The sequence below is a fragment of the Carassius carassius genome, chromosome 33, assembly GCF_963082965.1.
Source record: "Carassius carassius chromosome 33, fCarCar2.1, whole genome shotgun sequence".
In the NCBI taxonomy this organism is placed as follows: Eukaryota; Metazoa; Chordata; class Actinopteri; order Cypriniformes; family Cyprinidae; genus Carassius; species Carassius carassius.
The window spans coordinates 8,071,280-8,099,129 of record NC_081787.1 but is presented as its reverse complement, the minus strand read 5'-3'; the positions used below and the strand labels follow the sequence as shown (position 1 = coordinate 8,099,129).

The 27,850-nt window shown below is 37.7% G+C and overlaps 4 protein-coding genes across 7 annotated transcripts in view; 1 reads left to right on the top strand and 3 right to left on the bottom strand.

The window, feature by feature from the left end:
- The window catches only part of LOC132113677 (securin-like), a 43,934-nt gene that overhangs the window by 12,727 nt on the left and 3,357 nt on the right, over nucleotides 1–27,850 (bottom strand). The window lies entirely within an intron of this gene.
- Nucleotides 135–16,495, top strand: LOC132114222 (uncharacterized). Of its 4 annotated transcripts, none has more exons than XR_009425263.1 (5): nucleotides 14,173–14,479; nucleotides 14,625–14,733; nucleotides 14,822–14,962; nucleotides 15,341–15,452; nucleotides 16,254–16,495. XR_009425263.1 is itself a non-coding variant. In XM_059522334.1 (3 exons), the coding sequence occupies exons 1-3, from the start codon at nucleotides 279–281 to the stop codon at nucleotides 16,376–16,378; spliced, it is 300 nt and encodes a 99-aa protein (XP_059378317.1). In that variant the 5' UTR covers nucleotides 135–278; the 3' UTR covers nucleotides 16,379–16,495. The 4 variants fall into 4 exon arrangements, 2 of the variants coding, with proteins under 2 accessions (XP_059378317.1, XP_059378319.1); XR_009425262.1 differs by having other exon boundaries at nucleotides 14,179–14,386; XM_059522334.1 differs by lacking the exons at nucleotides 14,173–14,479; nucleotides 14,625–14,733; nucleotides 14,822–14,962 and adding an exon at nucleotides 135–341.
- LOC132114221 (forkhead box protein I1-like) lies at nucleotides 9,183–12,120 on the bottom strand. Its single transcript, XM_059522333.1, has 2 exons — nucleotides 11,261–12,120; nucleotides 9,183–10,930 (listed from the first exon to the last, which is right to left on the bottom strand). Exons 1-2 carry the CDS (start codon nucleotides 11,853–11,855, stop codon nucleotides 10,368–10,370), a joined length of 1,158 nt encoding a protein of 385 aa, XP_059378316.1. The 5' UTR covers nucleotides 11,856–12,120; the 3' UTR covers nucleotides 9,183–10,367.
- LOC132114220 (lymphocyte cytosolic protein 2-like) lies at nucleotides 16,567–21,684 on the bottom strand. The gene is made up of 15 exons (XM_059522332.1): nucleotides 21,490–21,684; nucleotides 20,728–20,790; nucleotides 20,362–20,408; nucleotides 19,836–19,901; nucleotides 19,687–19,715; nucleotides 19,559–19,593; nucleotides 19,277–19,475; nucleotides 19,096–19,169; nucleotides 18,925–18,994; nucleotides 18,770–18,850; nucleotides 18,610–18,667; nucleotides 18,456–18,522; nucleotides 18,099–18,173; nucleotides 17,672–17,827; nucleotides 16,567–16,938 (listed from the first exon to the last, which is right to left on the bottom strand). Exons 1-15 carry the CDS (start codon nucleotides 21,565–21,567, stop codon nucleotides 16,813–16,815), a joined length of 1,224 nt encoding a protein of 407 aa, XP_059378315.1. The 5' UTR covers nucleotides 21,568–21,684; the 3' UTR covers nucleotides 16,567–16,812.

The window sequence follows — 27,850 nt, the reverse complement described above, 5'->3', positions numbered from 1 at the left end:
TTTAGGGGGAAATAACATAGAACAGTCCATTACACTAAAGTGTTTGTTGTCTCTCAACACTATTTTCACTAAATATTCTATATAAGCCCTGGTACATGTCAGTTCATTCAGAGCACTGTGCTCCCCAGATATACAAAGGCAAGTTTCTTTTGGAACAATCCTAAAGAATGGATGCTTTCATGTTGGGATAGAATTTGGACCATAGATGTGGAATAATTGTTGTCTTCTACATTTTTCTTCCTCTCGATGAACATCTTGTTGAATGCAGTCAGTGGATAATGTCTTCTTTCACCTGTCATAAATCGGACTTCTTTTCCTTTAAGGACCAAGAGGATAAAAGGGTACCTTTTCTTGGCATGTGTGTTTTAACATGCTATTTTGTTGTTGTTGTTGTTTGTTTGTTTTTTCTTCCTGATTTAGTCGGTGTTCAGATTATATGGATTGCTTGTGTTTCTTAGAAAGATTGTCTGGGTGACTTGAAATTTGAAAATTTGAAATCAGTTCAATCAGGTCAAATATGTAAAATATAATGCATTTTGAAATTATATTATTATTTCAATTATGTTTTATAATTAATGTCTAGTCTTCATAATGTGAATTTTTTTCAAACTTAGTCTGTTTTTATTAAATATATGAATAAAAATGCTTGTCCTATGTGTTTTAAAAAGCTTTTGAATGTTCCAATCTTTAGATGCTGTAATGATTAAATAGGATTGTGTGTGTGTGTGTGTGAGAGAGAGAGAGAGAGAGAGAGAGAGAGAGAGAGAGAGAAAGAGAGATGGAGCAAGCAGAAATTAGCATTTAAGTGGCATTCAACCTTAATCAGGTCAAAAGTACATTAATGTGACTTTGTAGGAGAAGGTTAGCTGTGTTTATGAGTGCCAATAATTCAAGGACGACATCTTCATCTTTGTCTCCTCGTAGTATGCGTCTGAAGTGTGTAAGATTATTTACACACAACAGTAACCTGGAACTGGATGGTCTTTCTTCTGCCTGATTCAGTGAATCAGAGCTTCATCTCTCTGCCTGACATCTTCACGTTGAGTTTACTAAACATTGCTAATCAGTCAATACTGTTTAGCAAATAACATTGCCGCGCGTGGTTGCTGTTTTGGTTTTCTAGTAATTGGCAGCAGGGTGCACTGCCCTTTAGGGGGGTTAGTCTCATCCAGTGTCCCCTGTTTAAATAGATAGTATTAACAAAGAAAAATCAACAGCCATAAAGTTTGAAGCTTATCAGTTCTGTCATCGCCTTTTAACGGGTTGATTTCAGCTCATCAGCCCCTTCCCCCAAAACACGTCATTGTTGTGATGGATTTGTTCATGTCTGTTTAGAGTTTACGCTATCAACATTGCACAGAACCAGCTGGAATGCACCCAATTTAATCTCATCCTTGACATAACCCTCTCCCACACTAACACTGCAAAATCATACTATGAGTTCTACACTATTTTTGGTTGTTCTAAGGATTCATCAGCTTAATATTATAGTTTAAAGAATGAATAAGCATATTTGTTATCAGGATTGAACTAAATCCTCAGGCTAATAGTGATAACCTTTACAAAACATTACAATGGTTATACCATGGTAAATTGATGGTAACATTTTAAGCCCATGATGGGGCTTCTTTTTTCTTTTTTTAATAGAAAAAGTTTTGGTTGCTAACGTAATCTCGGTAAAATAACCAATGTAAGGGAATGACCATTGCATTGACACGCTTATGGTGGGGAAATTCCTGTTTAATCTAATACTGAAGCCTGATATTAAGTGTACAAAATACGTGCCTGCAGGGCAGAGACATCCAAGTTATAAACCTGGTGAAGGTAAAGGGTGACGACCAGCCAGTTGCAACACATATACTGTATCACCAGTAGATATCTCAGTAGATCAATCCCAGGAGGAGACCATTCCTCTGGTGGAGTGAGCCCTCACTGCAAGTCCACTGAGGTGTAAGCCAAGGCTATAGCATCCACTATTCAGCGAGTCTTGGCTTTGCAACCGGCAGCACTCTAGCACACAAAGAGCTGATCGGAGTGTCTAAACAGGCCAGAACACTCAACATAGTGGATTGGGACCTTGCTCACCATCTGAATTGGAGAGGGCCAGAAGGATGATGACTTGTGCTCTAAACAGAGTACTTTCGGCACATAGTCATGTCTTGAAGACAACTCTACAGTCACTAGGCACAAACTCAAGACAGGAAGCACTGACTAACAACACTTGCAGGTTACCCACTCGCTTGACTGACACTAGAGCCAAAAGTAGGACGGTCTTAAGTGACAGGGGCTGCAAGTCGGCTGACTGGAGCGGCTTAAAGGGATGGCCCGCAGGGCCCTGAGGACTATATAGAAATCCCATGTCAGCTCAGTATAAGGGCGAGGCAGATTCAGTCTCCGAACTCCCCTCTGATACTTAACAACTAAGTTTTTTCTGCCGACTTATTGGCCAGCCATGAAATAATTATTCACCATAATGGCTGCCACATACACTTTGAACGTGGAAGGGGTGCATCCCTTATCCAGCAGCTCTTGTAGAAAGGTTAGCACATGGGACATGACACAAGATGATGGGTCCTCGTTCCGTGCTGCACACTCATAGAAGACAAACCATTTAAAGACATTTTGTAGACTGAGGTCTAGTCTCCAAAATGGTATTAGTTACACTCACAGGGAGCTGCAAAGACTCCGTCGATGGGCCAAATATGAAGGTTCCACAGCTCTGGCTGGGGATGCCAAATCATGCCCTTTGCTCGGAGAGAAGGTCCTCCAGTGATATCAGTCAAGGGGCTACCTATAGCAGCTGAATCAACCCCACATCTGAACCACATCTGATTCCTCCAGAGTGGGGCCAACAGGAGGACTGAGTGTCTGACTTCCATGACCCGTCTGATGACCTGAGGAAGCAGGGCTTGGTTCCCTGGTTCTTTTTGCCTGTCACATGAACTGCTCTCAGTTACAGGAGTTTGCCTTGTGCCCATGGAAGGTGTCGAGCACCTGTTAGGGGAGCATGACCTGAAAAAAGCTGCCACTGTCATGTTGTCCGAACGGACCAGGATGTTGTGCCCCTTTGAGGCCAGCAGGAAGGTTTTTGTTTTGTTTTGTTTTGCGGGGCCAGTCCAAATGCCAGGACTGCTAGGCCACACCCTTGAATGTGAATCTCAAGCACAGTCTGTTATGGGGGGCTATCTGGATGTGAAAATAAGAATATTTAAGATCCCTTGAAAGAAACCAGTCCTCAGGACATACTTGTATGAGGATCTGTTTCAAAGTTAACATCTTGAATGGCCATCTCATAAGCAAGCAGTTCAGATGTCTAAGATTGAGAATGGGTCTGAACGCCATCTTTCTTGGAAATGACGAAGTAGCGTATGTAAAATCCTGCATCAATGTTCACTAGAGGAACTGTTTCCATGGCTCTTTTTGCAAGCAGTGTTTGTACTTCCGACTGGAGAACATGAGCATTGTTGTCCCGTACCGAAATTTGAAATACACCTCTGAAGTGAAGTGGCCTTCGAGCAAACTGAAGAATTTAACCTCATTCTATGGTTTTTGGAACCCAACTTGACCCATCCAGTATAGCTTTCCTAGCCTGAGATTGGATGGCAAGTTATCCTAGTTTTCTGAATGGAAGTTTGTGGTAGAGAGGCAGGGAACTGACATTCATGGTAATGAGGAGAGGAGAAATGCTCTTTTGACTATATTGGTCTGATATCACAGCGGTAGATTGCTTGAGTGAGAAGGACGGTCCCAACCTAAATGGAGCTTCATTGACTCAGTGTTAAGGAATGGATAGTGAGCACAAGCTTTCTTTGAGGGAGTTCCAGCCTCAGCAAGAACAGACCCTCTCCTCTTCCTCTCTGCATTCGGATCAGAACAGTTTCCTTTCACCTTTGTGCTTCAGAAACTGATAGTGTTTCACCATCTGGGTCCCAGGTTCAGGTTTATGTAAGAAGGTGACCTTGTCAGAGTCCCTGATCTCTGTCAAATTCAGCCAAAGGTGGCACTCCAGCACCACCAAATTGGCCATGGCCTTGCCGTTTGCCTGTGCAGTGGCATTAGTAGTGTTTGCAACTACACGAACGAGAACAAATCAGGCTTCAGTGTCAGGAGTTCCCTTCCATAAGTGTGTCAACGCAACGGGAGAGACCATAAAGGGAACTGCATTTTAAAGCTAGCAATATATTTACACTACCTTCCAAAAGTTTAGGGTTGGAAATTTTTTTTATGTTTGTGAAAGTCTATTACACTCACAGAGGTTGCATTTATTTAATAAGAAAATACAGTAATAACGGCAATATTGTCAAATATTATTATTATTAGGGGTGAAAACTTTTATACAATAAGACTTATGTTGTTTTTAATCTGTCTACAGCCTAGTGAAGCTTAAAAACTCCCAACTGAAAATACAACTAAAACCAGTCTAAGCTGATTGCTTTGGCTGGTCTCCCAAGCTGGTTTTAAAGTGATTTTGGTTTTTAAGGTTTTGGCCACTGTTTTAGCAGGTCATACTGGTCTTATTTGGTTTTAGCTAGATTAGCATAGAAGCATGTTAATACCATGCCAGTCACTTGGTAGTCAAGCTAGTAACATGCTAGTCACTTACTAATTATCTATTACATAATTATCTATTATCTATTATAGGGAAGTCGTGGACCCTAGGGAAGTCGTGGCCTAATGGTTAGAGGGTTGGATTCCCAATCGAAAGGTTGTGAGTTCGAGCCTCGGGCCGGCAGGAATTGTGGGTGGGGGGAGTGCATGTACAGTTCTCTCTCCACCTGCAATACCACTACTTAGGTGCCCTTGAGCAAGGCACTGAACCCCCAACTGCTCCCCGGGCGCTGCAGCATAAATGGCTGCCCACTGCTCCGGGTGTGTGTTCACAGTGTGTGTGTGTGTTATCTCACACACAGTGTGTGTGCTCTGTGTGTGTGCACTTTGGATGGGTTAAAAGCAGAGAACGGATTCTGAGTATGGGTCACCATACTTGGCTGAATGTCACTTTCACTCACTTATGATAACAAACATGCTAGAAACATGTAAACAACATGCCAATGACTTGCTAATCATGTTAACAACATGTTAATGACTTGTTAACCATGCTAACAACATGCTAGTGACTTGTTAGTCATGTTAACAACATGCTAGTCACTTGTTAATCATGCTGGAAAAATGGTAACGAAATGCTAGTAACTTGCTAATCAATTGCTTATCGTGCTTACAACATGTTAGTCACTTGCTAATCATGCTAATAACATGTTACTGACATGCTAGTCACTTGCTAATCATGCCGTAAAAATGTTAGCAACATGTTAGTCACTTGTTAATAATGTTAACAAAAAGATAGAAACTTGTCAACAACATGTTAGTGACTTGTTAATTATGCTAGCAACATGCTAGTCACTTGATAATCATACAAACAACATGCTAATCAATTGTTATTCATGCTAGCAACATGCTAGACACTTGTTAATGACATGCTAGTGACTTGCTAATCAGGCTAATGACATGCTAGAGACTTGATAGTCATGCTTACAGCATGCTAGTCACTTGTTAATCATGGTAACAACAAGCTAGTAACATGTTAATCATGCTAGAATCATGCTAACGACGTGCTAGTAACTTTGATAATCATGCTAATGATATGCTAGTCACTTACTAGTCATCCTATCAACATGTCTAGTCACTTGCTACTCATGATAGCAACATGCTAGTCACTTGCTAATAAAGCTAATAACCTGATAGCAACATGCTTGTAATTTGCTAATCATGCTAGAAACTTGATAGCAGCATGCTAATCATTTTATAAACATGCTAGTAATATGCTAGTCATGCTAACAACATGCTAGTAACATGCTAATCATGCTAGTAACATGCTAGTAACTTAGCCTGTTACTGTTAACAACATGTTAGTAACTTGTTAACCATGCTGGTAATATGCTAATCATGCTAGAAACATGTTAACAACATGCTAATCATGCTGGAAACATGCTAGTGACATGCTAGTATCTGCCGTTGTTGTTCGGATCTCGTTTTGATGCATGCTCTGTCATTTTCCTTTTTTAATTGTAGTAACCGCATAGCAACACATAGCATGTAATTTAAAACTACTTTAAACTTCAAATTAGTTAAAACTGCAACCCTTCAATCTTCAAGCTTTTAAAACTACTTCAAACTTTCTGGCTAGGCTTTTTCAAGCCAACTTAAAGTTTGTCTACAAACTTTACTATCTAGTTTCTTAAAAAAAAAAAAAAAAAAGAAATTAGTGAACTTAATGGAGGAAAAAAAAAAACCTGTCCACATATGATGAGTCATACTTGTATAAAACATTTACATTTTATAGCACATAATACATTTACATGTGGGAGGGACAATCTTAATTTTAGCTTTTTAAATCTTGGATGTTTTAAATAACAGTAAATGTCAGACCCTCTGCAGTAACACTGTGGGCTAGTTGCTGACCCCAGGATAACTATATTCATGTCCCATTGTATATTCTTAATATTTTAAAATTCCAAGACACGTTTGAAAAACATGATGTTGAAAATTAATATGATTGTCATGTCATTTTTTTCTCCATAATTGTTATTTATCTAAGGTAATTAAAATGACAAGTCACTAAATGGATCCAGGACTGACTGTTATTGGCTGGTCATAAAATCTGTACCTGGAATATATCAGAAGCATCTCGAACACATTGTTTTGGCAGATTCTGTTTGAAGGACAGGTGTTTGCCACACCACAGGCAGCAGGTGTAACAGAAGATTTATAGATTTTAATCACATTATACTGTTGAGCAATAATTCTGCCCCAAGGCTACAGTGTCACGCTGTCTGGTCTCTGTTTCCCTGGGTGTCCACTAGTGGGCTCACTTCCCCTTAGGCACCTCACCATAGGCACTACAATTCCCACTAGCCTTGTCCCTTCATCACAGTAATTGCACTCCTGTTAATTGCACCAGGTGTCTTCACTTATTAGTCATAAGCCTCCCTATATTTACCATATTTACCATATTTACCTATATTGTCTTTTCCTGTTGTCTGCATGGAGTCCTTTCCTTCCGTTTCCTGCCGTACCCAGTCTTCTCGTCTCCCGAGTTTGGATTACAATTTGGATTACCCTTAATAAAAACATACTGCTATTGGATCTATCGTTCCCTGTGTTTCACTGGGACACCGAACGTCACATACAGGAAGCAGTGTGGTTGATGAGTGGATATTGAGTATAGATCTAGCAAAATAACTCAAACACAAATGTACATTTTTGATAATGAGTAATTTCTGACCTGTTGCCGTAACAAATCCCCCCTCACAGAGGCAATGTGCACCTGTGTGAAACAGATTGATGTCTTTGTATATATATATATATATATATATATATATATATATATATATATATATATATATATACAGAGAAGGATATTCTACTGAATAATTTAATTTATATTTTAAAGTGTATTTCAGTTTCCTAGGAGAGATCAGTAATTGTAAATTGTTGTCTGGGTGGAAAACAGTCACAAAATCTCCCTATACATGGGCCAAAAAGAAAGAACTGAACATTTCCAAATGGTAAAATAAGCAGTTGGTAATTTGCATCATTACATCAGTGAGAGGGTGCAGAGTTTTCAACCAAAAGCCAGCTTTCCTTAAATTTGCTTTATTGTTAGGTTTTGTAAGACAAAATGTTCCTTCTGTTTCTTTTGGCAAGTTTGTAGCAGACAGTACAAAGTAGAACAAGTTCTTCTTCCCTACTTTCTCATGCCACAGCTGGTGATCGACTGGCATGGAAATATTCTAAATACCATGGAATCTATGCACTGCCGCATAAAAACAGTAGCAAAATAAGCAAAGATATTTCATATGCAAATACAGCAGCAGAATACATACCTTTCTATTATAACTTTCTTTCTTTTTTATGTTTTTATGCGTGTGAATAATATTTGTCTTTCTCTTTTCTTGCTAGAAACATGTTTATGGTTCAAAGGCCACCAGGAATTATCATAAATCATCTCACAGATAATTCCAATAGTGCAAATTATTCTTTGGTGTGCCGAATAATGGCATGTGTTTTGCATGTTACATTAAGGAATTTCCTTATAATAAATCCACAGATTCCATACTACTGTATATCAGTTTTCTCCATCTGAAGAGGACATTCCCTTGGGCAAGAATTTGCTCAAGGGCTCATTCTCTATTAATTGAAGCTTCTGCTCGCACACGTGAAACAAATCATAGGCATGAAAATCATGAAACCTAGATTTGATTCATTCTCAAAAAATGTAATTCTGTGATCTCCTGGGGTGTGTTTTGAGCTGTTATGCAAAACAGTTGTTACAGGATCTGAGTTGAGGTCTTCATGGTTAACTTTTACCTGTTTAAATGTTCCCTTTAGTCAGGTAAAGACAACAACCAAATGAATTCATTTCTGACATGATAACTGATTTACTGATACAACGTGTCTGTTGGTGACCTTGGTGAAAGTTGCAAAACAAAGTTCTCCATCATGTAGACGTTTTATTCTTTTTTTATGGATATCTTGACAGTACAAACACACAAATGCATACACACATCACTCCTACTCTAGAAACTGCTCTGGGCTGTAGACCCCACTAACAGAATCAAGTCTCAGAAACCATTCAGTTTGTTTTTTCTTGTTTTCTTTTCTAGTTTCATTTCATTGTTTTTAGTTGTATCTCTATTTGTGGTTGCAAAGCATGCATTTTAATCATTACAGTATTTGTGTATACCTAAGCAACACTAAGACACCAAAATGATATTAAACCTTAGTTTAATTAGGCCAACTTCAATTTCTTTGCTTAATTTCATTTTTAAATTATACAAGTGAAGAATACTTTTTGTACACTAAGAAAACAAAAATAATGACTTTATTCAACAATTCATCTCCTGTGTCTCTCCAAATCAGCGTAGCACCATTTTGGCAAATCTGAGCTGTATGTAGATGGTGTTGGCTCTGCAGCAGCATGTAAAACAAAACATTTATTCAAATCGTGAATGGGATGTATACAGAAAGCTTGTAAAAAGCACTTCCTTTATAGTCATTCACTCACTGTATTTCAGCATGAGTGTAAAAACTCTTGTTATAATCTAACATAGACTTGTAGTAGAGTTGTAGAAAATCACATTAACCATGTATGTTTAGATTTGACAACCAGAAGTCTCCAAATACCTTTTTCTTAAGTTAAAATTTGATATTTATTGTTTTATAATTTCAAACCTACAAATCTATTATGTCTATAAATGTCCAAATGCTTTTTGAAACCACTATATTTAAGAATAATGATGTTTTCATCACATCAGCGTCTACACAATGGAACAGAAATCATAGAGCAGAACATGGAGGAATCTGTTATCTGTCACTGTCTGGCTGTATCAAATTTTCTGTTAACTAAACAAAAACATTAAGCTCTTATCTCGAGCAGCTACTGTGCTATCTTACAACTTATTATCCCTATGTCATCATCATATGAATACAAATGCTGACCAATTTTAAGTATATTTGAAGCACTGCCAAAAACAATGGGCTCAGCAGTAGCCTACATAATAGTGAAAGTTTTGAGAAAAAAAGGGAGGAGTGATGACAGTTAGAGTGACCTGGTGAAACTAGTTCTAGTTCTGTCAAGGTCATCTCTTTTTTTTCTTTTTTTTTTCATGGAGATTCTAAATCTGAGATCAATTTTGCTTTAGGTAAAATTTAAAGGAATTAATTATTTTGTCAAATACAAATATAATTAATTTCAATTGAATAACATAAGTCAATTTTATTTAAAATATGTTTTATAAAAAAAAGAAGAAGCAGTATACACCCTTAAAGACCTCATAATAAAGTAAAATTAATTAAAGTACACTCCATCCTTCACACATACCCAGCTTTACAACTATACAACATTGTCATGTTAAAATACAAAGACTGACATTATCATATGACAATACCAGCATGCATCAGAATAAATTCTGCTTCACTGTATGTATTTTCACTGGAGTTTCTCTGCCCACATAAGAAGTAATTATTCTCTTCTGTTTCATTATATGTGCTTGAATTCAGTGTCAGTAATCTGAGCTAAGTAAGAATCAGATGTGCATAAAATGGCTTGATGTCAGCAGCTGTCCCCAGGTCAGGGCTGCTGGTAACAGGGGCCTTTGCTAGAGTCAGCCTGTCATATCTCATGCTGACTAGGCCATTCCTGTGGGAATTCATTCGTATCTTGTGCCCACAGATCTCAAAGGATTTCAGTTAGGCCAAAAGCAGTGTATAGTTTCAGGAAAACAAGTTCTTTTTTTTTTGCCCCCAGTGTCTGTAGCGTGAATTGATCATTCAGTTTTTTCTGTTTTGGCTGTCACCAACTTCCCTTCCTACACCTCTGTGCCCTCCCGAGGGTAAAGAATACCTGTCGAGCTCAAACCAGGGTAGAAATGCCCATTAAACTGACTGAGAGCAGGCCCGCTGTAGCCTAAAGTGGAGTGGGAGGGTGATGGGGAAATGGGGGGTGGTGGGGGCAGAGGTGACGCCCACTCGGACACCGTGGAGCCGGGGGAGTAAGTGCCAAACCCTGCGGGCTGCGAAGCTCTCTGTACTCCATCCACCGGCAGACTGAGTGTAAAGGGACGACTCAGGGGATCTCCATCCATATCCAGAGAACCAGCTACGCCAGACATCTCAGTCAGGAAGTTGCTCAAGCATGGTGACGGACCCGTGGATGCGGGTGAAGGACTCTTTTCAGGCGAAGTGGATATGTCAACAGCTTGATTTTTTGGACTGCCCCTGCCATTACTGTCTCCTGACTCTGACCTCAGATTCCCTCCAGAACTGCTCCTCTCTATGAGACTGTCAGACTTTCTCTTCCTCTTGCGTCTGAAGTTGCCATTGTCAAACATTTTTTCACAATTTGGATCTAAGGTCCAGTAATTACCCTTCCCTTTAAAATGAGAGACAAATTGCACATTAAATACAGTTACATGATCAAAAAATTATCTAGGAATTATATGGTATTATTGATTATTTATTAAAACTGATTAAAAAAAAAACAATTCATAAAAAATAGTAATTGAATATATTATTCAAATTAATAAAAATGATAAATACATATTAATATTTCTATATAAAAAATATTTCAATAAGAAATTATGTGTATTATTTTTATATTAGTTTACTAATATACGTTTATTAAGACTATATCATTTTAGTAATTTTGTAAAGTTTTTAACTTGTTTCAGTAATAAAGAATCAAAGAGACACAAACACTCACCTGGATCATCTTCATCTCGTGGAACCTTTTTGAAACAGTCATTTAGTGATAAGTTGTGACGAATAGAGTTTTGCCATCCTGCTTTGCTCTTGTTATAAAAAGGGAAGTTTTCTGCAACATACTGATAAATCTGACTTAGAGTGAGGCGGCGTTCTGGTGCAACATGTATGGCCATGGCAATAAGAGCGGAGTATGAATAAGGTGGCCTGACCAGCTTCATAAGTTCCTCTTGAGAAGGCATAGAGAACCAGCTCAGATCACCACCAGGACCACCTGGTCCCCCAGGTCCTAAATAGGCCCTCTGCATGCCGTAGTGCTGGGGAACAAAAGGCGGTCCTGCAGGGCCTGGTGTTCCACCCAGATAAGGACTGCTGTTCATCCCTGGGCTGTTGAACCACAGGTAGGGGTTAGGCGATGAGGCAGCGTAGTCTGCGAGTTCATATGAGGAAGGATTTGCTCTCTGTGGACTCGGCAGTGATGGTGGTGGATAGTAGCTGTCGCTGTACAGACTCAATTCTGGAGGTTCCTGTCCCAAGCTTGGGAACTGAGGGCCACATCTCGTCGGAGAATGACCTTGAGATTCATAGGATGTCATTGCTGAGTGATCTGGATGTTTTCCTCTCTGAAACTCTTTCTCTTTCTCTTTGATGACCTGTAGCCCTACTTCTTTTTTACCTTATTGTCCAGGAATATTTTCAGGTGCTGTAATATGTTTCCAGTCGGAGTTGTCCTGCGTGTCCTCTCTCAGTGCTATTGCGCTTTCTTCTGCTGTATCAACATCATCACCTGTTGCACCAGTTTTATTTATGCATATGTAGCACCGCCTCAGTCCCACCTTATTGAGACCTTCCACGTGTCTAGGCTCTACCTGACACAGCCCCCATAACAACTCACCCACTGATCCAAAAACCAGCAGCACCGCCATCACCTGAAGGCATTCACAGTTTAGCCTGACACACTGGAATTTTCAGTTACAACCACCTAAAACTAATGAAAAAATAAAAATGTATATATAAGTAGAATGGCATGTACATTCAGTGTAGAACATTGACTGAATAAAGCAGAACCACCACCACCAATTCATTTCAATAGTATGTTCCTGCACAACCGGAGGCTGCAGATTCAGGACCGCAGATCTAGTACCCTCTTGGTTTAGTTTGCAGTCACGTTACTTTGTATATATAGCATCAATATATTAATCTCAGTAGTATTTGTTTTTAAATGTGATTTTTTTATTCAAAATGCAGCAGAGGTTAATTACTAAGTGTGCTTTGAGTCACAATTTTAAATTTATACATGAATTTACAAAAAATATAAATGAAATATCAATTTTAAAACAATTGTAAAAACTGAAGAACCTTAAAAGTCTCAGTCTCTTGAATTATGCAGTATATTGATTAACCTCCTTAAGGTAAATTAGCTCATTATCAGGTAAGTTAAAGTTGGAATCAGCGTATGGAGTCACTAAATTACAGCCAATATTTTAAAAGTTGTTGAGAGGCAAGACAAGACACAAGAATGATTCAAGAATGTTTATTTATTTGTATATATGTATATGTACATATATATATATATATATAATTTTTGGGATAACATCACAATATCACCAAAGTGAACCCCTTTTCCATCAGTTGCTGCATGGATAGAATGGCTGTAGGCTTCAACTCTAGAAAGAGAGAGCGAGAGACAGAGAGAGAGATAAATAAGAAACATTTGTTTAACATAATCAACTGGTGTGTGTGTATATTATATATATATATATATATATCCTTGCAGCATGTGGTGCATCTCTTCAATTCGGGCAGGGATCTCCCTTTTTGGATTGTTATATGTATCTTGAAAAAGAGAGAGCCTACTTGTTAGAATATTTTGAGATCATGAAAATATCCCTAGTGCCTTTTTTAATCATCTGTCCTACAATGAGCCTAACCAAATCCATAAAATCACTTCATATTGGCCATGAAGAACATGACAGAAACTAACACACGATATCAATGGACTGTATGTGGAGTAGACCTGCAGATTAGGCCAAATTGTAACAAGCTATTAAAATTGCCAAACGCCTCATTCATCATTGCAAAACAATGCCAAAACAACAGGCTAACACATACTGCATCTAGGCAGTCAGTGCAGTTTAATTATGAAAGATATTTTATACATAAATATGGTAAAACAACGACTATTAAGCCAGTATTCACACTAATACATTAAGCTGCAAGTAAATCTTAAAAACCTTACATCAACCATGCTCTTGTCATCTGATAAGTTTAATTAATGTGCAGGCTAGATTCACTTATGATAATTCGTCGTTAAAACTCAAAAAGGATTTATGAAATCATGGCAACGAATTAACGTCGTAGTAATTAATAAAACTAGCTCACAAATTCTTAATTTGGTGGGAATTAATTATTAATTCATAGTTAGCAGTTCTCACTATGTAAACTTCGCACCGTTTTAACATTATAAAATAAAACTTAATTAAATATCGGTACTCACCGTCTGATTGCACGTCGTCCATCTTTAATTAGTGTTGATTCAGTACGGTAGGTGGCGCTTTCACAAAAAAACTAGGGTCCTAAAGCTGCGGTCCAAGAGTTGCGGTCCTGAAACTGCAGCCTCCGGTTGTGCAGGAATACCATTCTCATTCATTTCCCTTATCGAAAGTGTTGGTTGTAAGTAATTAAAGCATGTAATAACATTTTAGCCAAGAGATAGTGCTTAATATAAAAGCAGATTGTATTACATTGTATTATTAAATGACATTTATGTAGCCTATAATTATTTAGATGTGTTCGTTTGCTCGTTCGATAGTTCATTTATTTATATGGAAACGACAGGACGCCAGGGAGAACGTCATGACGTAAAAGAATCAATGAATGGTTTTATTTAATAGGTTTTCTGAAAATAGAACTTTTAAAGAACCGATTCGTGTAAATTAACCGGATGTCCCTTAAAAGAAAGCTAGATTTATAGGCAATTCGACAAGGTGGACGGTATTTGAGTGTGCACGCGCGAAAGCCGTTAAATCTACGTGTCACGCGCATAATTTGCTCCAGTAACTGTCAGCAGTCGCAATAAAACACGAAACATTCAAAAAAATTGTCTGCAGCTCGATACATTACCAAGGTAATTTAATTAAGTTCTGAATTTCTATTTACATTAAGTTACATGTATAGTCATTTATAAACGTAATTTAAAGCAACGTCGCTTTGACCTGAGGTAACGTTAACATTTGAATGACAGAAAACGGATGGAAGAAAAACGCGTATAACTGATTATGTGCGTTTAAAATGTGTGTTTAATCGAACATTTAAGATTAAATAACAGCAATCCATCGGAAGTTAAGGACTTTGCTGATTTTTAGATGTCTGACGATATTTCAAGTGTGCAATTATGTGAGGACATCACTCGTGAGAGTTTACAACTGAACCAACATTTGGAGAAGATGACTGAACAAATGGAGAATGTTTCAGGTAGATAGCAAACAAATACTGCATTAAATATAATAGCAATGATGTGAATAAAAACCGACTGTGTCAGTTTCATTTTCTTTGTCCTCAGTGAAGTTGTCTTGGATGGCATATGATATGGTTGTGCTCCGAACCAGTCCAGATCTTGCTGAATCCTTCAAGAGCCTGGAGAATGAGTTTCTCAAGTGCAAAGCTGTCATCTGTGGTCCCACAAATGGACAAGATCAAAAATGTCATCCTGCTACTGAAAGAACATAATATCCCCAAAAATAAAGTCAGAGTTTCAATATAGAACAGATGCATCTAATAGGATGATATTAATGTTGTTAAAACTGATGCAGTTAGATCTGCCAGAGTTGTTTGGTGCCACTGTATATTTGTGATTTAGCATGGTTTTATTACCTCATACAAATTAATAAAAAATATCATCCTAGCAAACATGCTGATTGTGAATCTGATTGACCCAATACCATTAAAATGCAAAAATGGGGCTTCTGAATGTTTTGCTGTTCCATTTTTAGATTTTCTTATTGTGTGTGCCATCCATTTAAGACTAGAGACCATATAAATGGTAATACATAATTATCCTTTACCTCCGTATGTCTTACAGATGGAGTCTGAGGGAAATTCCACAGAGAATCGTGAACATGGGTCCTCAGATGGCCTGGATTATATCTTGAAGCAGTTGGATTTAATGTCGGAATTGATTGACCAGTTGGAAGGTAAACTTGCTATGTTAGAACTTATATTTTGTATAATTCAGTGACTGTTGGACCTAATCCCAACCTTATTTTCTTAGATTTTTCACCAGTATTGTAAAATTACCTAATGAAATGTAATAAAAGCAATAATATACAGTTTGAAAAGTCATCTCTGCACACTCTTGTTTTGACAGTTCTGAAAATGTGCTGGCAGTTTAATAGTTCCCCTTTTTTCGAGTTTTGGCAGAAATTCCTCTGGTGGCTTTGAAATGGGTATTGCATGAACAAAATTTAGAGGAAAACGTGGCACCTGTGCAAAGGGTGGCAGTTAACAAGGAGTCAACGCTAAGACATTAATCTGTGCCCGCCGTCAATGCTAACACAAAACATATCAACACTCAGAACATCCCGCAAATCCTCCAGGGCTGTCAATAATGAGTTTTATGATCTCATATAGCCATTAGATGTGTTAGAGAAAATATGCTGGCTACATCTATTGCTGATCCCCCAAATATCCAGTTAAGTAGAACTAAATATTGTTGTATATTTCGGCAGTTACTAGTGGATTAGACCTGCTGTATCTGTATTGGAGATTGATTACTGTAAAATGATAAATAGCTTATAGATTTTTCCTTTGGGTGTACGTTAGCAGTAACCTTTGCATATAATACATAACAGAATATGCTTCTATTTATGTACTTTGATTACAGTAAACACAACCTGTTGGTGCTGGTTATGTTTCAGTCAGTCAGAATGGAATGAGAGGGTGTATTCTTGTGTTCTTCTCGCTGTATTTTCAACTACTACAACTTTTGTTTTCAGTGAAGATCCAGCTGCTGCAGTGTAACCTGACCGTGTGCTTCACACACCCTGATAAAATGGCACATCTCCAGACTGACGTGGAAACCCTAACCTGGTTAAACCATCAACAGACGACGGAAGACTAAATACAAAGAAGTGCTTTTTCATGTAAACTTCACAATTTAATTGGAAACATTAAGTTAGAATTCTAAAAACAGTAGGAATATTTAATTTAGAACAGACAAATGTACATTTTAAGAGTATGAGAAGTAAAATTGCTTCTAGTTAACACATTGTGAAATGTTAACATTGAATCTTGTGAATCTAGTTAACATTGAAAGTGTTTAAAAAAAATTTTTTTTTTCATATAAAAAGTGTACAGTTTTGTGGGATCGAATTAAACCGAGTATGATTAATTCATTTAGTCATGTAGTTAATTTTTCAATATTTGCATCTCCTGGTGTTGATTGCTAACTTTATAATAGCTGCATTTCACCAGACACTGTCTGAATTCCATGTAAGTCTGTTTGACACTGGAATCCAGTCAGCATTATATAGATTCTTCTTCTGCTTTGTGAGTTCAGAAACCTGCCGGGTGCATGAGGCAGCACTGGCGAGTAGGTCCTGCTCCACGCTCCATTCCGTCTATCAGAATCAGTGGGGTCTTCATGTGATGTGCAACCATGTCCAAAACACTGGAGAAATTCTGGGACACAGGTACAGTCGATTAACTGAGGAAATATCACTGAACTTAAAAAAATAACCACAGCTGATCATCTAAACACAATCCTCACTTTAACCCTATAAAGCCTTTTCATTAACTCTATACAAATTAAACATCTTTTTCCTGTGAAATCTTTACTGATTTTCATCAAATAAACTTAACTTTTATACTTTAAATATTTCAATAGTATAGATGATTGGTCACATGAGGAACATTTATTTGTATGTCTCTTAATCATCTTTGTATTGTTTTGCATTTTATGTTTTGCCCAGAGCTTATGAAACTAATAACTAATAATTTTATGTAAGCATCATGCTATGTTATAAAGATCTCATTGAATTATATTACAAGCTATCAGTATTTTATAAACTATTTTATAAACTTCACTTACTTTTAGATAATATAAATGTCAGGAACTGCACCAAATTGCATATTTTTGCTCTGTTTGGGCCTTTGATTAAAATTGAAGCATTTTTCCAACCTTGAGTATAAGTTTCATATTGTCCTATATTACTGTACCATACTATATGAGACATAAAAGCCTGATGTAATAACTGTGATATTGAAAAAAGCAAACTTTTTTATGTTTTGTCTGAAGGTTTGATAAACTGTTCCACGATTTTTCTGACTAGTGTTTTATACATCAGGCTTTACAGGGTTAATTAGGATATCATTCATGACTGATGTTTCTGTCAGTATGAACAGATGCCATTACCGCGACACCATTTAGGCCCGTGCCCAGGGAATATCCATCTTTGTTTCCAAGGAAACGGATCTGGATGTTGTACACTTTTTGCTGGTGCAGCACCATGAGCGTGTATGGCTGCTCTGTGCAGCCCTTTGAACTGTCTCTCACCAAGAAAGTGCCATCCTAAAAAAAAGACACAATGTTCAGCACTAAGTATGTGTATGTCTCCATACACTTGCTCTCTCTACTTTTTGCATATACAAAGGAAAGGCCTGGATTTATTACTATTATTATTATTAGTATTTTTACTGAGTCTTTCAATTACAAATGAATTCTCTCATGAAAGTTTATTTTATTCACTATTTCTAAGAATTATTTGAAGGCAGGGTTGTATTTTAGATTCTATGTTAGATGTTAGATTCTAACATTCTATGACTTTAGTGGTGCAACTCACTGCATTCATTTGTCTGAGTGAGACTTCGGCCTCTCCTCGTGACATTTGCCCCACATACCACCGTGGATCCATGCCCTGAGTGCATAAAACATTCAGCCTTTACACCTTGGACTAATATGTGTTCACTTTCATTATCACAGCAGGAAATCCATTTGATGATTTTAAAATAATGTACAAAGTTTTTATAGTATTGTCTTTTGTTTAGCGTCATTGTAAAGCAAACCACAGGACCTCGTGTAACAGCAGTGCCATCTTGTGGCTGTTATTTCTAACTGCATGCTTTAATTTCATTGTTGGGTCGTGGTATTGTGAGATGCTTGCTGTCATGTTTATTAAAGGTAATGTGATTGTGCTCACCTGCCCCATCATCGAATTCACTTCTACAGGTGGAGGAGGAAACTCATCCCTGTGTTGGGTGTTAAATCTGTGTTGGAGATTGAAAAATACGTCGGTGCTATACTGCTCTTTTACTTTATAGGAATCGTTGCAAGTTGTTGATAAAGATACGCACCTTTGGGTGGGTAAAGTTGCTGATTTTGAAGCTGTTGGTAAGGTTTTTTGGTTAATTGCTTTAAGGATAAAAAGAAACAAAAGTTACAATTAACGTTTAGTGTCATGACCATACGATATAAAAGGTTAAAAGAAGATTTCAAATGTAACCTGAGTGGTACCTGGTTTGGCAATATTCTTTTTGGACAGAGGAGATGAGCCAGGTTTCTTACTCCGATCTACCATTGGCACACTGGGTTTTACTGTGGATATGATTTGCAGGACATTTAGAGATCATGCTTTCATATTAGAGGGATTTGAAATTGAACTCACTCACATTGATTAGGGGGAATGAAAGGCCTGTGTGGAGAGGGGTCCGTTCGTGATGGAGGCTTAGGTGTCTGAAACTAAAGACCGTCATCTTATGCATGACCTTATACCGGTAGTTACAGCATTTACAGTAAAGGAATCATTAAGATAAATGTATGCTTAAAAGAGTTTTACTTACATTTAAAAGCCCTCTGGGAAGAGATGCTGACCTGTTGTCCTGGGGTGGTCTTGCAGAACCACGCGGGCCGCTGTCTACACACCACCACATGACAGAATGGGTGAGTGAACCTTACTAATTGAAATACATAGACTCTTTCATTTATGTCAATTTAATGATTTGTGTTTATATTTCGAATTACCTAAATAATCACCATCACCAAGAGGCTTGGCAACTCGAAAATGAGTCGGTAATTCAGAAGGTGTTTCAGTAGGAGGTGGTTCATAATCATCATCAGTATTCACATCTTCCTCAATATCACATGATGCTGCACATATGTAATTGTCTTCACACTCATTATTGTCTGGCTCCTCATAGTCATTGTCACTTCCTTCTTGGTCCTAGAAAATATAAATGTACATTTTGCATTTAATTCTAAGTCCTAAAAAGTGATGAGAGAAATTTTTTAAAGTATAACACTTACGAATTCATCAGAATCCCAGCCTCCTGGATTAGGTCCTACATTTTTTCAAAGAAAATAATATAGAGACATTTTAGGTTATGCGCATGATGAGTTAAAACCAGTTGTTTATTTAACCGTACAAGTGTTACCTTGGTTTGGAGGCATCCGATGATCTGATCTAGTCAAGGCAAAGGTTTTAAAATGGCAATTTCTCAAGCATGTAGAGACAGTTCAGTTTTGTCTTACAGAGATAACAGTAATGGATTTCTAAAACGTTTTAAAGCATGACCTTACTTACCTATGAAACAGACCCTTCTTTTGTTTGTTATTCTGATTAATATCTCTGCAGATCTTTGTGATAAATCTTCCAAATAGAAAAACAGAAGTAAATAAATATAGAACAATGTTACGAGAGAGAGAATCCATTTTCTTTTCTTTTTTTAACCAATATTTAAAGGGAAGTGTACTTTACAGTTACATTGTGTAAACATGTTGACTTTTTGGTGACTCAATTAGAATTCTATCTGCAGGCTCTTTAGTGTTTTGTACTGGACAGCTGCTATATTCTATATTAGTGTTTCTGTAGCCCAAAAGAGTATAGAGCATTATGCCAGAAATGCCAAGGCCATGGATTTGATTCCCATGGAATGAACTCATGAAATGTACACTTCTAATTAATGCAATTTCCAGCCTTGCGATGCAAGCTGCTTTAGGTGAAGGCATCTACCAAATCAGACATCGCAGAGCCAGAAGGCACATGTCCTTTGGCATTCTGTTTAGCTTACATTTAGTTTACTATTATGTTAGTTGAGCTTAAAACTTACGGTATATGTTCTGCAGGGAACTTCTTAAAGTCCTTATCAGTCATATTCTAAACAAGATAGAAACAGTAATTATTTGTTCTATATTGTGATTTGGCTTGTCTGAGCATAGTTTTATACAGTGCTCTATGAAGGTTTGTTTGATTTTTCACCAAAAATGTTTTAAGAAGGTATTTTTTTCAGTGTGCAAGTAGGATTTCCATTTACATTACCAAACATTATTTTTGCCATTAGTTGTAATAACCCAGTAAGATTTTTGAATGCACAAGAAGTCGAGTAACTGATGGTTTGGTCCACACAGAAATATGTTTTGATGGTAAGTAAGGTCTGAGTTTTAGTGTATTTGTCATAAAGAGAAAACAAATTTACCAAGAATCTTGCACCACTCATATTGCTTTTTTTCACCACTCTGTCACACCCCAGCAGTTTCAACTGAAAACAGAAAAAAAGGTGTGATGGCTGAAAGAAGATCTGCAGTCACACTATGCATTTAATAAACTAGGTCACTAGCATTTGATGAACACTCATGTTAAAGGGACAACCACTACAGTATGATTTAATCCAAGATAAAATAAAGGTTAACATTTGATATAAACTACATCAGCTATAATTTATTATAAATCAGTTTTTTTTTTTACAATAAGTTTCTATCTATCTTTTTTAATTACACGTGTGCACTGTTGTGACATGAAAATGCATTTGACCAAATGATTGCAAAACAAGACAATAAATTAACTGAGTTCATTAGAAACTTTACACAACTCTCAAAAAGACAGCTCAGAAAACCACATTGCATGGAAATCAATCAGCCACACTTGAAGTGCTGCAACTGAAGAACAAGAGTGTCTTTAAAATAGATCTCTAAAGATTACACACTCAAACAGTATTCAAAGTCACATTTGACATTTTAATGTCAAAGGCATCATTATTAAAAAAAAGGAATAATCTGTCAGCTATGTTTTAGAGGAAAAGAGTCTAGAAGTGGGCCTAATTTCGAAATAAACAGAACATGAGGGTTATATGATACGCTTTGTAAGGTTGACAGATGTCTTTCTAATACATTTAAATTGAATGTCGGTTTTTTTTGGGGGGGGGGTCAAAAGAAAAATAGGATATATTTCACATACTCACTTTTTTAAGATAATCAGCCAAGTTTCCAGAGTTCCAGCCCATCACCTCTGACTTGGATGGTACGCTTCCAAAACTCATTGTGATTGGAGTGGTTGTTTATCCAGTACTGTGGAAATTGACTGTTCTACAATTGCAGGTGCTTCTCGCTGTTGAGTTTTTGTTTTACAGTCTATGATGATTGCTATTAAAGTATACAGCTTTTCTTGCTTGTGGCTAGCAGCTCTAAGACTGAGTGTGATGATACTGTTGACGCAAAATAGCAGGCTCTCAGCTCTTTCTGTTTCCTGTAACTGTATAGAGGAAGTGCCTCGTCACCAAAGATGTGAATGTCAAAACTTTCAAATGACTAGGACATATATTGGTACATAACTGCACTTTTGAGGCTCTATAACATAAATGCATCAGAAACGTACTGTTATATCTGTTATGCATGTTTAGCAAAAGGTTGCATGCGTAGGTTACAAGCATTGCACGGGTTACAACAGTACAGTATTTATAGATCAGACTCATCAAAAGCAAATGAGTTCTCACGTTCTTAGAACGAGCAAATAACTAGGCCAAAACCACAAATTAACAGACAACATAAAATGCAGGAAGTGCAATGCATTCCATTATTGCATCCCTGGTGCCTATTCACCTGTTATGCATTGCATTTTTCCAATCAAAAAGAGGAAATATCCCGTTTGGGAGCAGAACAGCATGCATTCTAACACCAAGGTGAGAGGTGCAGTTAATGGCAGGCCAGCGGGACATATTGAAGTAGCTGCTTCCCTAGGGTCATTTACATAGGGCTGGCGGCTTGTAGCCAATAAAAAGCAGAAGGATCTTTCGTTGCAAATGTTTTAGGTGTTAAAGATATCTTAAGGATGAATCATACTTAATTTTGTCACCATTTATGGTCAACCTTATAATCATTGTTGCTAAATTTATTCTTCATAGGTTGCCATAAAGTGTTTTTCTAGGTATGCTCTTCATGCTTGTGGTTTTAACATAATGTGCTTTACTGTTTTTTCACACTTAGATAATGTTATACATATTTTAGGATATTTAAGAAATCTGAGACCCAGAAGATTTTCAAAATAAAACAATAAAAGGTAACTGGAGTATGTCTTGCAATCTTTCTGCTTCGACATTTCATGTTTTATTCAGTGTTACTGAATGATTCTTTGTAATAATTTGTGAAATTTACTAGCAATTTGTGAGTGAAAATAATTTCTACACCATTTTTTTCCAGTTTATAGGAGACACTAGGACTTAACCAAATAATTTCAGCGATACTGAGCTGTCATGTAAATGAAAACCGATAAACTAGTGCCAGAAACCTTGAATAAATGACAAATAAGACTGGGAGTCAGTAGTTAGCTTGATGGAGAGTGTTCTGATGAAGTAACAATGCATTCCTGGTCTTTGTCATGCACAAGTGTAATCCTTAAGCTAAAAGGAAATAGGTATTTTGTGGAGTGGAACAGACTGGGATCAGTGCTGGGGTTTTAAAGTGGGTAAACCAAAGGGCTGCCCTAGATTACAACCTGATTCTATCTATATAAGGTCAGTAAAATAAGAGACAATGAGGGGATGGGAACGGGGGCCATGACTGAGATGACAACTACATGGTACTGTATTTGAGGGGAGGGCTACTTTGTTCCATATTCATCACAGCTCAGCAGGGTGGCCTGGGAAAAAAACAGCATCATGAAAGACAAATAGGCATTCTGTGGTGAGTGAAGGATTTGTTTCTGTTGACTGGTTTACTTTGAGTAAAATATAAAATTTGTGTGTGTGTGTATATATACATACATATAATGCATGCATATATATATATATATATATATATATATATATATATATATATAATGCATTGTGAGCTATTATTTAAGCACAAGTAACCTACTTTGTTTCATATCAAAAGTGAAATTATTTTTGTCTTATAACATGGAAGTAACAATGGGAAGCAAATTGAGTCACTGTAACACTATATTCAGAGAATTCCACCTCTTGTCCTCAAGTCAAGAACCCTACTGGAGCCAATATCCCATCATTCATCAGGCCAGACAGTTTGGCAGATTTATGGCATGCCCCACTGAGTAAATGCATCAAGTAATAGGCAAACCAAGTGAGAAATCTGCTGATATGAAAACAAATGTCATGATTAGGCCAAGAGTAAGGACTGGTTTTACAATTTAAATGGGTTCTCAACCTCGTAACGTGACTAATAATGGAATTTAGATTCTTCCCTTTGATTTATTTGCATGCATCGCGGTGACTTCCGCAGGTGTGATTATGTATACACCAACACAGCGGTAACGCGGATTAACATGCTAAACACCTTCCAGCGGTGGCGTGTTTCCCACGGGCTTTGTCACCGGGGCAGCATACTGGCCGTGCTGCAAGCATATCAAAGTGGGCCAGATTTTAGGTAAGGGAGGCGCCTAGGGCCAAGTGTGATAAAGTTAATCCATTTAAGAGTATTCATTAAATAAACGCTCTTTACTGTAGTACTAATTGAGACCCCATCATATCTTTTCAAGGTTCTCTCTCTCTCTCTCTCGGCGCGTGTCTGGGACAGTAGGCTGCAACGCTCAAATGGCTCAGCATATAGGCCTAATATAGATAGGAGGAACGTAGCAACCATTATAATTGATAATCACTTATTTAATTGATTATTTCATCCCTTACATTCTGTGCAATAATAACAATCAGGAAATTACAATTTTTTTTAGAAAATAATTGTATCCGCTGGTAGTGTAACCTTGATTTAAAAGCATGCATGTACTGTTGTTTAAATGTATCTACACTACAATATTATGTTTCTTTCTTGATAATTTATTTTGCTATTTTTGTAATAGATTTAAACTGCATTTTCGTATTTGGACATGCCTGTTTGTTGTTCAACATAGGCAACAGAAGCAGCCTATCTACTGTTCATAACCAAGTTATTGACTCAATTTGGATGTATTTGGGTTCATAATCATTAAACGAGACCACAAGCAATTTCAGTTTCTTAGTTTTATTAAAATACTTTAATATATAATTATGTACAGACATAGCAAATATTAGAAAAGTGCAGGTGGAGGTGTTCTCAATAGAAAAAAAGTTTGTCAGGGGGTGTTTTATTTTGGTCCTCGAGGTCTGCGTCTTTGGTGCTCGTGGCCTCCATGTGTCCGGGCGCAAACGTGTTTGACAATGACCTGAGAGCAGCTCTCGCACTTTACTGTGCAGCACCAGTGGAACTTGCAGTTGCAACTGCTCACTATCTCTGTGCGCCTCTCCTCCACCCGCAGACCGCACTCATGGCACAACCTGCGGCAGCTTCTCCTTTCCCACTGAGTGAGACTTTACCCATGTTGCACGCACTCTTGCCCGCGCGCATTCGTCTCTCGTCCAATTCGAGTTCCCGGGCCTGGTCGTGCTTCACTTTCAGGTAATTGCCAATCTCGCGGAAAATCAGATAGCTGCATCCAACACGTCTGCATTGTGCAGCTTTCTGACATGCCATGTGTTGTATCATGTACTGTAATTCCTAATGCTACCTCTAGGCATGGGCGTCAGTTTGGTTTGAAATGTGGTGGGGACAGAGACGCATTCAGAAGTGCATTTTCAGAAGTGGTGGGTACAATGATGCATTTTTTTTTCTCTTTCGCGCAGGTCATGTTTTGAAATACGTCCTGTATCTTATTAATGTAAATAAATAAAAATGTATACAAAAATGTGATGATGTCCGACTTGTTTTATGAAGAAGAAAGCCGTACAAAGCATTAGACATATGATATATGACCCACTAATCTGCTTCATATCATCATATAAGTACCATGTTGACAATATGACATGGCCATGACGTGGTTTAATATACCTAAACAATGATTACCAATTTTCTCTTTCATGTTGCTTTGTTATAACCACTGAAAACGGGGAAAAAAATCTAACCCAAAATCGGGCCTCGCTCTACATTATCCCGCTTATTACATGGCTACCCACCAAATAAATCAATAATTTGACACAAAATATTGATTTAAAAAAGAGTTTATTGATTTAAACACTTATTTGTATTGTATTGTATTGTATACAATTGTATTGCTTCCGCTAAAGAAAATAGTTCCGTCTCTACGATTAGAATCCTGCCGCGTCCACAGCAACGCTCTGTTTTTCATGGCAACGCTGTTATTATCAAGAAATAACAGACAACACAACTTAAGCACTACAAATTTTATCAAGATTGAAAAAGCAAAAATACGTGTAGCACATGAACACTATTGACTATCACACCATGATCTGAATGCTCTCAATTCACAACAACATGCATCCATCCAATCTACATCAGGCATTTTGACTAAAACTTGATCCATTCCTCATCATCATCATCATCACAACTATTTCAGAATTCAGCAATAGATTCAAGCAATAATTAAACAAGATACTGACTACTCAACAATCATCTCCCCCAACACTTGCTGTATGAACGCAAACCGTAACTAGCTAATTAAGTTGGTGGCTAAGGAAGTCTAACGTAACATTAATTGCAAGAGAAGAATTAAAACAGCCGATCCCTTGTGTGCAAATGCACAAGACCTAGCCATAATACCAGCAAATCTTAATAAACATAAGTTATCGCGTCTTACCTTTGTGTCAATGGTCTGCAGACCCATGCTGTGTGTACAACAACATCCATTTGTTCTACAGGTTATCACTTTGATATGTTATAGTCCATGGCACTAGGATGCAACCTTGTGATATTGTATGAAGGCTAAATGACTTGCTCGTCTATGATACATTCGCCAGAAATTCTGGCCAATCCCAACAAAGACTAGGTAGCCTCGTTCCCGCTCGTTCACTGTCCATTTCAAACTGTCAACTCATTTGAAAAACATTCTTTAAAAAAAAGAAGCGCGATAGTCATATAGACGGTTTCATCGGGCGCACGCGCCTGGACCTAAGTTAACTTCCGGTCTGTGTTGTGTATATCGGTCTGGCTGCAGTGCCTTCTACAAACGCGGTTAAAGTCAAGGCGATGAGTAGACTGAGGGCTCAGGTGGTTGTGCTGCGGGATGTGTTTCCCATACATTTATTTATTTTTGGAAACTCACCACAATTTTAAAACTGATCGATTTTCAAAAAGGCTTCGCTGAATAAACATGAGTAACGTTATGTACTGCACGTTTAATAATAATAATCCCTTACATTTATATGTTTAAATATCAAAACGAGGCACAGGTGTTTTTTATATCGCTGTATTTCTGAAGGAAGACTTGCATGTTATATGCCTGATAAAGCAGCGTGTGTGAGCGTACTTTGTTTACAGCTGTTACTGGGGAAACCTCTATTTCTCGCGCTTTATGTCTATGCTTTAAAACATCTCCTATTGGCAAAGAATGGATTTGCATTCTCATTAAGTCCGCCTGATCCATGCAGCAAACATATTTTGTTTGTTATCAAAAAATATCTACTCTAGAGGGACTTGGCTGTTGTTATTGATTCTATTTGGAAGTCTACCGGAAGTTAAGTTAGGTCCGCAAAAGCGCGCATGTGCAGTAACGTTTGTTTATGTTGTTGCCGTTGAAACCGTCTATAGAGAAAATAATAACAGTGACACGATGACTCCCCCTCCCCCAACCTAGAACGTATCCCAATGTTACAGTTGTTGCAGTTTTAATGAACAGAAAAGCGTGTAGCCATCGCAGCAGCAGAACTCGAGGTTTAAAAACCCTCGAGTTCTTTTACTTTAAAAAAAAAAAAAAAAAAAAAGTGGTGGGTACAAAATGACTCGCCTATGCCTCTAGGGACGTTGTATTGTAAGAAGAAGAAGTGGGTTCAACAGAAAAGAAGTAGAAAGGGCTTAGTGAAAAGACATGTGAAGTTACTGTTCGGAATAAAATGATGTCTGGAAGATAATCGTCGTTCTTATTACTTATACAAAAACCTAACAAAATTTGGCGACGATGATACTACGTTTTTCATAACGTTACTGACTTATCAACAATGTCTCTGCATGTCTCTGCACCGTCAGTGTTCCTGGCTTGCCCGGGAGAGCCTACCATGCCATTCGACGTGTGGTTGCGCATGTTCAATAACTATTTAACGGTTATCAACGCAGTGGGCGATGCATGGCCTTCATTCAGTCATTTCAACGGATGCCAGTGACTACGGGTTGGGTGCAGTGTTCACCCAAGTGCAACTAGACGGAACAGAAAAACCAGTGGCTTTTGCTTCCCGCACACTCACTGATGCTGAAAAAAAATATTCTATAGTGGAGAAGGAGGCTCTGGCATGTGTGTGGGCTACTGAAAAATGGCGAACATATGTGTGGGGCCATCGTTTTACACTTCGCACAGATCACCAGGCACTCACCACTTTACTGACTACAAAA

Excerpts from the sequence above, each read along its gene's own strand:
- LOC132114220 (XM_059522332.1), bottom strand. The coding sequence starts at position 21,567 with ATGAGTTTTGGAAGCGTACCATCCAAGTCAGAGGTGATGGGCTGGAAC. Across the intron at positions 19,170-19,276 it reads TGGTGATGGTGATTATTTAG|ACAGCGGCCCGCGTGGTTCT; the intron begins GTAATTCGAAAT and ends GGTGGTGTGTAG. Across the intron at positions 16,939-17,671 it reads CGGGCCTAAATGGTGTCGCG|AATTTCTCCAGTGTTTTGGA; the intron begins GTAATGGCATCT and ends CCTGTGTCCCAG.
- LOC132114221 (XM_059522333.1), bottom strand. The coding sequence starts at position 11,855 with ATGACATCCTATGAATCTCAAGGTCATTCTCCGACGAGATGTGGCCCT. Across the intron at positions 10,931-11,260 it reads ACGAGATGAAGATGATCCAG|GGAAGGGTAATTACTGGACC; the intron begins GTGAGTGTTTGT and ends CTCATTTTAAAG.
- LOC132114222 (XM_059522334.1), top strand. The coding sequence starts at position 279 with ATGTCTTCTTTCACCTGTCATAAATCGGACTTCTTTTCCTTTAAGGAC. Across the intron at positions 342-15,340 it reads AGGACCAAGAGGATAAAAGG|ATGGAGTCTGAGGGAAATTC; the intron begins GTACCTTTTCTT and ends TATGTCTTACAG. Across the intron at positions 15,453-16,253 it reads ATTGATTGACCAGTTGGAAG|TGAAGATCCAGCTGCTGCAG; the intron begins GTAAACTTGCTA and ends TTTTGTTTTCAG.